A 12,287-nucleotide genomic window follows, 5' to 3' on the forward strand; every position below is an offset into this window, starting at 1 on the left:
TAGCCAAGCAGTTAGTCTGAGGGACTGCAGAGAAGGATGAAGATCCCCTGACGGGCGAGTCAGAAGGTACGGAACTGGGTCCAGGATCCATGAATTTTCCAACAGATGATGGTGGAGAAACGGAAACCAAATCTGTCGAGGCCAGTAGGGGGCTATGAGTATAACAGTCCTTCCCAGCGATTTTGCTTTCTGTAAAAATCTGGGTATTAATGGGAAGGGTGGAAATGCATAAAGGAGATCCGGGGGCCAATCGTGTAAAAGTGCTTCTCTCGAGGGATGACCGGGAAATGGTATTAGGGCAAAGTAGCTTCTGCACTTTAAATTAATGTGGCTGGCAAAAAGGTAGCAGCAAGGCTGGCCCCATTTGTGGAAAATCAACTCCGCAACCTGTTGTTTGAGAGACCACTCGTGAGGGAGTAATATTGCCATGCTTAGCTTGTCCGCTATCACGCTGGATTTCCCGGGGATGTGCGTTGCTAACAGAAAATGCTGGGATGACACAGCCCATTGCCAGACCCTGAGGGCTTCTCGACAAAGGGGGCAGGACTTGGTTCCACCCTGCTTGTTCACGTTCCAGACTACTGACATGTTGTCGGTCTGAATTGCAATAGTCCCTAGAGGGAGAGAGTCCTGAAAGTACTGCAACGCCAGAAGTACTGCTCTCAACTCTAGAACATTGATGTGCAGATGTGATTCTTGATCTGTCCATGTGCCTTGGGCAGTCTTTCCCTAAAAATGCCCCCACCCTATCAGGGAAGTGTCCGTGGCTACTGGGGGGGCAAAGGGTCTTCAGATTGTGACATGAAGAGACGTCTACCACCACCAAAGCTCTCTCCTGCAAGAATCCATGATAAGAATCATGTGGTGCATTGGTAGTTTCTGGTAAGACCACTGAGCGAAGAGGAGCCATTGAAGAATTCGCATATGCATCCTTGCGAGTGGTATAGCCAGGATTGCTGCCGCCATCAAACCTAGTACTTTCAATACCTCCGCTGCTGTAGCTTTGTTCTTCGACACCGGCGAGCTGACATTTTGGCGGAGAAGAGAGACTCTTTTGATAGGGAGACATAGAGTGGTAGTTGAGGTATCTAACTCTGCTCCTATAAAAACGGTATGCTGAGATGGCAATAAGGCAGACGTTTAGAAGTTGATTGTAATGCCTGATTGATGGCAGAGTGTCAGAGTGTATTGTGTTGCCTGGGTCAATTGATGCCTGGTGGTAGTGGTGAGGAGCCAATCGTCTAGGTATGGAAACACCTGGAATCCTAGACGCCTCAGGTGAGCCGTGACCACTGCCATGCATTTGGTGAACACTCTGGGGGCTGTAGTGAGACCAAAGGGCAGGGCTCGAAACTGGTAATTATTGGCTCCCAGCCAGAAGCGCAGATGATCTCTGGAGCGTCTGTTCATCTTTATGTGATAGTACGCGTCCTTGAGATCTATGGAGCACATCCAATCGCCTTCCCCTAAGAAGGGAAGAATGGACTGAAGCGTGACCATTCGGAACTTCTCTTTCTTTACGAACTGGTTGAGTCTGTTGAGGTCCAAGATAGGTCTCCAGTCCCCTGTTTTCTTTGGTACCAAAAAAGAATCTTGAGTAAGTTCCGAATCTGACTTGGTCTGCTGGGACTGGTTGGATGACTCTTTTTTTCTGGCAATCTGCAGACCTCTACGATTGCTTGTTCCCTGAGATTGGGTGGAACATCTGGGATTTTCTTTATAGGAATGGGTGGGGTGAAGAACGGTATGAAATATCCTCTGGAAATTATGCTTTGTACCCAAGTATCCGATGTTATGTTTAGCCAGGCTTCTGGGTACAAAGACAAGTGACCCCCAACTGCCTCCAGAGCCGAACAGTCAGGCCCCCTTTCAGGGGCACTGGTAGGACTGAGCGGAGAACTGACCCCTGTCACCCTGTTGCTGCGGACCCCCTCTGCCACGGGGGTGGCATCTTCCCTCCTCTGCCTCTAGAGGGGGTTTCTCCACGTGTGTCCTGAAAGGCTGCCTGAGTTTTTCGGAACCACATCCCCCCCCCTAGGGCCCTTGGGGTAGGGCAGAGTGGGGGTGGAAAAACAGACCCCAACGGCAGATAAGGTCTTGCCTTCCTGCTCACACCTGGTTACAGTTTCCTTTACTTTGGGCCCAAACAGTGATGAGCCATCGAATGGGATATTAATAAAGGAAGACTTAAAGGGTTCCGCAAAGGAACAGAGACACCTCTAGGCTTGTCTTCGAAGAGCAATGCCCAAACTAGCGGCTCTACCGAACCATCAGCTGCATATGATATGAGACGCATGGACGAGTTCACTACTGAGTTTAGGGTAGCGAGCTGGCCATTGACTTTGTCGGCCACTCCTGCAGCTACCGTACCCTGGAGAGTATCTCCTAGCTCTTTCAGGAGATCTCTCTGTAGTCTTGTAAAATGGGTTAAGTAGTTCAATGATCGCAGAGAAAAAGTTGCTGAACTAAACATGCGCTTCCCATGTCTATCCATAACCCTAGAATCTCTGTTAGAGGGATGGATAGAAGAGGATGTCTCAGATACTTCCTTTTTGGTGGCTGCAGCTACCACCATGGCATTAACAGGCACTCCTTTTGTCAAAAATGTCTTGTCCACTGGGGCAGATATGAATTTATTGAGTCTACGAGGGACAGGTTCCATGGCCTCCGGTGACTCCCACGCCTTACGAGAGATCAGTTCCATGAGCTCGTCATAAGGTGGAGACACCCAAGAAGTAGAAGGTTGAGACCCAAAAGCCTTCAAGAGCACAGACTCATTCTCAGTAGGGGTCTTGGACTGCCAATCGCCCCTCTAAGGATCTCTAGTATCTCTGCAAAGGAGATATCCTCAGAGGGGGATTGAGGGGACCCTTCTGACTCATCTAAGTCCGCGTCAGATGTCAAAGACTCCTGTGGGGAGTCTAACTGCCTCCTCTTGCACAGTCTCTTCCTGGGCACCTCCTCAGTGGGGGGATCTGGGGAGGTCTCAGAAGAGCAGGGGACACCCTGTGGGGGTACTTGAGGCTTGGGGTCTCTACGCTTAGACGGATCGGTAGATGAAAAAGCAGACACAGGAGCTTGAGGGGAGAGGGAAAACTGAACCGATGCTGACATTGTCTTTGGAGACAAAACTCTCCTCATAGCATCGAAGGCACCATGGCTCCGATGAGAAGGAGTGGACGGACCCGAGAATAACGTCCGATCCTTCCGCACCAAAACCCTGGGCTCCAAGCCCGAGGTAGGAGCTGAGCTCATCCGAGCTGAAGCCCTGAGAGGAAGAGTCGGCACCAACAAGTCGGTGCGACTATCCTCCCCGGACCAGATGGGAGAGCGTCGGCTTCCTAGAGTCCTCGGTCGGCACCGAGGACATCCGAGTAGATGGAGCCGATAACACCGGTGCGGGTATTGTCTCCAAGGGTTCAACCACCATCGGTTCAATTTCCTTCAGCTCCGAGAGTCCAGTACGGCTCGCAGGAGGAGTAGACAAGTCTGGTTCCATAGTCTTCGGTACCGACGTGCTGGTCGGGGCTGACAACAATTTGGCAAGTCTTGGTGCCTGTAAAAGCTTCTCCACAAGCCGATCCATGTCCAAATCTGAAAGGCTGAATTGAAGACTTGGCTGAATGCACCGAAGGTGCTGACTGGAGCAGAGGTAAAGAAGGAACTTCAGAGACCAGCTCCAATACTGAGAGCTGGCTCCGAATCAAAGGTACACTCAGTTCCGATGACTGTGGAACCGAAGACCCTCCTTCTGAAATCAGCCTTTTTTGAGACCTTATCTGAAGACTTGGATTTTAAGGATTTGGATGATGTACTAGCACCCTCATGGCTACTCAAGACTTCCGAAAAAGATTGCTATAGCAATCCCCTGTCTATAAGTTTCCTCCTTCTCTCCAAGAGAACTCTTGAAGAAAAGGAGTGGCAAATGCTACAGGTGTCTTGGAGGTGTTTAGCCCCAAGACAGTAGACACACTGAATGTGTCCATCAGTAACAGACATTTTCTGCCCACAATCTGGGCATTTTTTGAATCCCGATTTGGGATGGGATTTCTCCCTATCATTCGACATAGTTAAGTGACTATAATAAAGATTAATAGTAGAGAAAAGGGGCTTAAGGCCCACACAAACTAAGAAGCCAACAAGGCCCTAACTTTTAAAGTATTTCTACTATCTAGAGAGTAAATATAATAGTACTAATACACACTATATATATTAAACAAAAAAAAGAAAACTTTTTTTATAGACTTGCTGTTAATTTGTTTCTAAAATGGTCCGAGCTAACTGAAACACCAAGATCTCTCTTGCCGCGGCAAACTAGATCTGAGGTAATTCCAGCAGTGCATTGTGGGATAAGGGGCTTGGTCTCGAGCTACTGGCAAACCTTGAGCTTGCCATCAGCCGTGTCTGAGCTGAGGATCGGCTCTGAACCCATCAGTGAGAATAAACGGCGAGATTTAACAACTTCACATTTTAAGTTATGAATATAATGCATCACAAAATACTGCATCATGAAAACATGGCCTTTTTTACCATAGCCCTTAACTGGAGCAGTAGGGCTCATTCTAAATCCCCAAGTCAAGTTTTCTTCAAAAATACCAAAAATACAAAACCAATATAAAATATGTGTCTTAATTTAATACAAAACACACCATTAAAATAAAGAATTTTTCACGGCACAGTTCATAAGATAAAAATTTGTGAACCATTAAAAGCTGTAAACCTAAGAAACTAGTGTAAAATGCTAATTTGCTGCTTTTTTACATTTCCCCCTCCCTCCTGATGTCTACCGACATTAGTCTCTCTAACTGGGGAGCATCATTCTGCAACCAGCATAGTTTTCCTTACTGACACCAATCCCCAGTTCCCGGTGGCAGCCTTGGGCCTACAGGAATCAAAGAATGCCAGACTTGTCACTATGCAATTTCCTTGCACATGTGCATTCTTTCATTGCAAAGTATACTTGCTTGTTGTGTGCCCACACTCTACCCAGCCTCTGCTACATGTCAGTCTTGCTGAAGATCAAGCTGCCTTCTCTCAGTAGGATGGGCAAGCTGACAGTGGTCATCCACTCCTGTTCTCCCTGGTTTGCTGTTCTAATTCCTGGGTTACACAGTGAATTTGGGTCATCTGTGTTAGAGTACGGGCTTCCTCCTTATGTAGTACAGGTATGACCTACAATATATTGCTTTTTCTATTGTCTCTGAAATAATAATAGTAATTTTCATTTCAGTATTCAATTATAAACAGGCAAACATATACTTTCAGTTTGGCTTCTGCTTTCTAGAGTTGTGCAAATACATAATGCCACATTTTCCAGTTTTCATGTTAATTATAAGAAAAAAGAAAAACAAAACAAAAGAAAAAAATACTGAAGCCCAAGGTGTCCTTTACAATTCACTTCTTTCCCAAGGTAACCTCATCTCCCAAAAACTGAAACAGTAGTACAGCCCCATGATATGCAGCCTTATCCTGTCATGTATAGAAGATACAGCAACATGTCCAATGCATCAAAATTATTAAAGACTCGTAGGAAAGGTCTTATATAAAAAAAAAAGCACAAAATATCAGCATTTGTTTTAAAGAGGTGGGTCTGTTCTCCAAGGAAAGCCTAAAGGAGGCAGTCAAATATAAATTATAACAGGGGGTTCCTGTCAATCAATAAATCAATCAATAAAAAAAAATTAATTGAAGTACAAGGTAGAAGGTTGTATCCCTAAAGTATCAGTTAAAAAAGACACAAAGAATTTAAATTGGAAGCCAGACAGACTGTCAAAGATATGAACAGTAGCAAAAGTAAGATGTTTGCAAACAACTGAAATCTGAAACTTGAGGGCGTGTCACTTCAATAAACATGGCAGATTTCTTGCTCCACAATAACACAGTCACTGACGGTCTGTTCTGACTGCACTAACACAAAACAGTAAACCTGCCATGCTATTTGCCAAGAAATTGTGTGGTGACTGAATCTATAGACTTTACTGATGTTGGCTGAAAATTCTAAATCTTCATTGTTCTGTCTTATACAAAGCCATGTTTATTTTTGGTCTAACTTAAATAAATTCCACTCTAGCCACTAAACCACTGTTTTGCTACTGTACATGTGCAAGTCAACACAAAAACATGCCAAGAAAGTAGATGGGTAAACACTTTTCTGTGGAATGTTACTGAACAGTAAGCAGGGAGTATTTGTGTGCACAGATGAAGGTTGCAGACAATCAGTCTACATTCTAAGCCAAACCAATGACAGTAAACATCAAGAACAGCAATATACAACAAGAAAAGTATACAGAGGTAATTCCATCTACAGCCTGTCTATAGTTAGGCGATAATCTGAGTAAACACTGCTGCAAACTGAACACCATTACCAGTTATTTAACTTTATACAGCACAGAAAAACAGTGACTTAATAAACTGATATGTTAAATATAAACTAAATATTGTAATTGCCATGCAAAACATACATTAATGATAGAGAAATATAGAAGTGTTTGCTAGAAATCCAAAATATGTGTAGAGTAAGTAGTCTAATAAGGACAGGATGAGTGGGATAAATAAGGTTTAGAACAAGTGAAACACTCAAACAGATCTCTGATGTTTTGAGGGATTTTAAGATGATATAGCTTCAGTCAATAAACAGACCCACCACTGTTTAGCACTAAAAACACTTGTACTGTCTCACCACCCGTCTTATAGTCAGTTCATCTTAACCCACAAAATCAACCATATTTGCCTACCCAGCAATTAGCCCCATACTCCAATACTATATTCCAAACCGTTCCCTTTGGTCAAATGATAAGCTGCTTACCATCTACAAACCACAAAGGGCTGCTGGGGTAAATCACTATTCCAATAGTGTAGCTAGAACTTGGAACAAAATTCCTATATTAGTCAGGTCTATCTCACACCTTACCTCTTTTCAAGGAACAAAATTCCTATATTAGTCAGGTCTACCTCACACCTTCCTATTTTCAAACCATTACTACAAGACTTCTTCTCTGCCTCCTGGCTTTGTTCCTGTTCCTCATCTAGGAAATAGCTCTCCTAACACCCTTCATCACCTTTCTCATACTTCCTTTTAAAGCACTAAATCACTCTACCTACTTATCCCCTTGTAATACCTCACTTTATTGTACTTCTTTACTATACATTCTTCTAACTAGCACAACCAAATTACTATTTCATCACTATTTCTCTATTAACACTTAAATTTGCTTATCCCCTCTAACACCTCACACTGTTGTATTTCTTAAATTACTCCTACCTATCTTATACACCACTCTTCTATCTGTAAATTCTCAATACAACACTTGTACATTGTTTATGAATACAAACATAAAATGTTATTATACTGACTACTATGCTATGCATTTACTGAAGCTGCATTATAAAATGTGTTATTGTAAATACGATTACATTTAATAAGTTACCTTGGAGCTTTTCTCCCTGGGCCTCTGCTGAAAGAGTACCTGTGCCCAGTCACATTTTCCCAGTAAATAAATGTCAATAAATAAATAAATAAAAACCCCTGCTGTGTATCACTGGACTGGCTGAAGATCAACAGAGAAGGTAAAAGGGGAACAGAAGGGGCACAGACTAACAATTACAAATGTAGTGACCATGGCGTTCAGAGGTGCATTTTTTGGTTCCAGTATTACATCAGGAATTTTGACTATCAGTTATTGATAGAGTTCTGCTAATACAAGAGGGTGTATACTATTAAATTACCACTATCCTATGTTGCAGCAAACGAAGACCCCACATGCAGGTGTCTGACCACTGTCAAGATGAAAGTAAAAAAGATTCCATGACAATAACTGCAGAACTGTAAAGAGACCTTTAAAATAATATGGTCAATATTTCTCCCATTCACAAAACAAGCATATGTTACCTACCTTCTGGAAATACCTAGAAGTTCATTAGAAACATATATTGTGCCTTTTCTGATCATTTATTACAAGTAAATTTTAAATAAAATTATGTATTGTCAGAATGTACTATCCTCACCTGTACAGGATGTCCATCTCGCCAAACCATCCCTTCTCCATCACTCTCCCACAAAAAATGGACTTCTTTGCCATTCCAGTCCTTAGGAATAGTTAGCTGTACTTTAAACCAACATGTCCACCACCTAAAATAAAGTTCAGAGCTTGAATCACTGACAGAAATGCAGCATTTTAACTAGAGAATTTGCAGTGATGTAAAATGTTTTTACTAAACTATAAAAAGTTAGTAAAAAAAGTTACAGTTGCACTCAGAAATGGACAGTGAACTAATGTAAATATCAGAAGGAACAACTGATGGGTGTGACAATTTCAAGCATCTCAAACACAATGCACTTACATAGGGTCAAGGAAATACAAAAACAGAAAAAAATATTACTTTCATCTCACACACACACACACACACACACACACACACACACACACACACACACACACATTTATTTCATACATGCACATACATACAGAGACAGGTAGGCAAACACTCAAACAAGAAGGTTTTCCATTCACTTCCAGCCTTCATTTTTTTATATGCTTGCAAGGAGGTAATACTAAAGAGAAAGCATTGGGTTAGGGGCATCAGTGACAAATACTAGGATCACATTTAAATCTGAATGCAGGAAAGAAACAGTGGAAGACTAATGGAATTGTTTGATAAAGCAGATGGTGAAAGAGGCCTTCAAAAACAGAGATAGTGGCAAGGAAAGATTGCAGGTGTGTGAATGACAGTGACCAGAATGGCTGGTAAATTCTGAGGCAGACCTGAAACACTTCAAGTCACTATTTGCTAACAACATTAGTGTAAAGTAAGGATTCCTATTAAGTGATTGCAGATGCATTCTGTCGAATGTAAAAGAACGAAAAGGCAAAATAGCGAAGCGGCTTTTAAGCAAATTCCCTAGGAAAGAATTTGCTTGGCCGCTTCCGTTACTTTGCTGTTTTTGGCACTGTAGTGCGATCTCGGAGTTGGTATATTTAAGTAGGGGGGGTGTTGGGGGTGTAGGGGGTGAATCCCCCCACTTTATGTAATGTTTTAAAGTTTTTTTTGGAACAGCGATTTTTTTTCCCTTGGAAAAAAAATTGCTGTTCTGAGGTTTCGACATTGTAAGCTTTTGCTTACATGGGGTCAATTAATCATCGTTCGCTGATATAATACAGACCCTATAGTAATGCTTCAAAGTCATTCATGATAGAGGTTCTGCTTCTTGTTCTTCTGATAATAAAGACCACAAACAGACTGTGCCAATGAAATATTTTCCAATGTTTCAACGGAAAATGCTTGAGAGAAGGAAAAAAAACAATAGTTGACTAGATGAATCGAGAGTAAGTTAAAAATGAAGCATAGACAGGATTTGGGTGATTGAGATCAACAGAAATAAAAACAAATAAAAAAAAAAACTGCTCAAGGCTGGAAAATACAAAACCACAGACTAGCGTAACTTCTACTTTATTCAATGCTTTAGTAAAAAACTTCTTCAGGACCAAAAGAAATGTTACATCAAACATTCATTTAAATACTGCACACAATTAAAATCAATTAATCAATTGCATAGTGTAAAATCGTAATTAAAGAGCCCTTTGCAAAAAACAAACTCTTCATTCATCATTATGCACTATAGAATGGGCATAATTGAATACATTACAATAACAAACATTATAAAACATACGCTTCATGATCTTTTAAGAAACATTTAATATTGATAGCTTCATTTAACCCAGGAAAATGATCCGAGGAGTTTGTTTTTTGGTTCTGAAGAAGTTTTTTACAAAAGCGTTGAATAAAGTGGAAGTTTGATGTAACATTTCTTTTAGTTCTGAAGAAGTTTTTTTATGAAAGCGTTAAGTGCAAGTTACGCTAGTCTGTGGTTTCGTATTTTCCAGCCTTGAGCAGTTTTTTTTATTTATTTTTTGTCCAGCTGCTTTGTCGACTTTTGATTTTTGTAGAAATAAAAACAAGTAAAGTACAGTTTTGTACCTACCATAAATGTAGATGTTCAAGTGCAGACACTGCTGCAGTCATTACACTTGGGTTATCCTGCCGTCAGGCGGTTCCCCAGCCGGCCTGAGTTCCAAAGTCTTGGTCCGGCATCGGTTGCTGTCACCTCCTCCTTGACGTCAGTGCGACAGGGGTATATAAGATGCAGCCGACGCCATTTTCTTCAGTTTTTCTTGCCCCAGATGTCAGGTGCCCCCAAATAGGTAGGCAATTCAAATTGCTAATAAAACATACATAAGAAATGCAAACAACATACTTTCAGCTACCAGCAAATACTCCCCATAGGTAGTAAAAGGTAAAGGAAAGTACAGTTTTGTACCTACCATAAATGTAGATGTCCGAGAGGTATGTATCTGCAGTCCTAACAAATGGGGGTTTGTCCTGGCCTCAGGCAGCCCTTCGGTCGGCCGGATTCCAAAGTCTGGGTCTGGCCTCGGCTGATGTCGCACTTCACCCGACGTCATAGCTGCAGTTCAGCGGGTATAAAGGCATCAGCCGACGCCATTTTCCTCAGTGTTTCTTGCCCCAGATGCCAGGTGCCCTCTAGGAAGGCTAAATTTGGATAAATGCAAATGTTTCCAAACAACAGAGAGCAAATAGAAATAAACATGTATATACATATACACAAACAAATACACCATAATAGATTCCCCCAGCTAGCTACAAGATGGGCAAATACCCTAGGAGTACCACAGAGGGGAAGGAGGGTGGGTAATCCTGACTGCAGATGCATACCTCTCGGACATCTACATTTATGGTAGGTACAAAACTGTACTATGTCCTTCAAGGATGCATCTGCAGTCCTAACAAATGGGTAGAATACCATAGCCAAACTGGGGAGGAGGTAATAATAAGATTATGGTGTAGTTAAGATCCCTTGCAAAACAGCAGTGGCAAAACCTGCTCGGGATCTGGAGTATAAGGTAGATTATAATGCTTGGCAAATGTATGCACGGAGCTCCAAGTAGCAGCCTCTAAAATGTCTTTGGTAGCCACTCCTCGTAAAAAGCTGTAGTAGTGGCTGTAGCCCTTGTGGAGTGAGGTCTGATGTTTTCTGGAGTTGTCTTTCCATGGTAAGAGTAACAAAATCTAATGCAATTTCCTATCCACTTTGAGATTGTCTGTTTTGAAATTGCTTTTCCTTCCATTCCTGTTGCATATGCTACCAGTAGCTGGTCAGTTTTTCTATTGCTCTTGGTTCTGTCCAGGTAGTAGCGCAATTGCCTATGTACATCCAAGGTATGTAATAATCTTTCTCCCCTGTTCTGAGGGTTGGGGAAGAATGTAGGTAGGTGGATAGCTTGGTTTAGAGATACCCTGGAGACCACCTTTGGCATAAAAGTAGGATTAGTTCTCATGGACACTCTATCTTGATGGAAGATAAGGAAGGGCTGTACTGCCATTAATGCCTGTAATTCAGAAACCCTTCTTGCTGAAGTGATTGCAAGCAGGAAAGCAGTTTTCCATGATAAGTACTGTAATTCTGCTGTTGCTGCTGGTTCAAAAGGAGGGAGTGTCAACTTTTCCAGCACAAAGTTCAAGTCCCATGCGGCAATGGTGGCTTCCTTGGTGGCTTTACATTTTAATTCCTCTCAGAAACTGCCTGAGTAGAGGATGAGAGAAGACTGGAGGGTCCATGTTGTATTCTGCTGAAATAGCTGATGCATGAATCTTAATGGAAGAATAGGACAGGCTATTGTGGAAAAGTTCTGCCAAGTATTCCAGGATGTTAGCTATGTTTACCAGTGACACATCTTCTCCTTTAGCTGCACTCCAAATGAGATATCTTTTCCATTTTGCTGAATAAGTTTTCCTTGTTGAGGGTCTGCGAGCCTCCAAGATAATGTCTTTAACCCTTTGAGATAAATCTGGGTTATTTTGTCTTATGCAATGTTCCAGGCAGCTAGCTGCAACGTTTTCAGGTTTGGATGCAGGGTTTTGAAGTTGTTCTGTGTTAGCAGTAAGGGAACTAGGGGCAGAGGTCATATTTGTTCCCGAGACATACTCCTCAGTAATGGGTACCAATGCTGCCTCGGCCAGTCTGGAGCTATCAGGATGATCCTTGGGCGGTCTTCTTTGATCTTCAATAGCACCTTGTGCATCAAAGGAAGAGGTGGGAATGCATATGCTGTCAGGTTTTCCAACTGAAAGATAGGAGTCCACCTTCCAAGCCAGTGGGTGGTATGTCCTTGTGCAGAATTTTTCAATTGGTGGTTGTGTGGGGATGTCAATAAGTCTATTTCTGGTAGTCCCCATTTCCTTGTAATGGATTTGAAGATGTCTGGATGCAG

The 12,287-nt window shown here is 42.3% G+C and overlaps 1 protein-coding gene across 1 annotated transcript in view; it reads right to left on the minus strand.

The window, feature by feature from the left end:
* MAN2C1 (mannosidase alpha class 2C member 1) overlaps window positions 1-12,287 on the minus strand; it is a 1,630,015-nt gene that overhangs the window by 1,492,073 nt on the left and 125,655 nt on the right. Inside the window, exon 3 of the mRNA XM_044077185.1 lies at window positions 8,005-8,128. Coding sequence (XP_043933120.1) covers window positions 8,005-8,128 — 124 coding nt within the window. The remainder of the gene's footprint in view (window positions 1-8,004; window positions 8,129-12,287) is intronic.

This window comes from Protopterus annectens, chromosome 7.part0 (assembly GCF_019279795.1).
Source record: "Protopterus annectens isolate FY-2018-M chromosome 7.part0, PAN1.0, whole genome shotgun sequence".
Classification (NCBI taxonomy): domain Eukaryota; kingdom Metazoa; phylum Chordata; order Ceratodontiformes; family Protopteridae; genus Protopterus; species Protopterus annectens.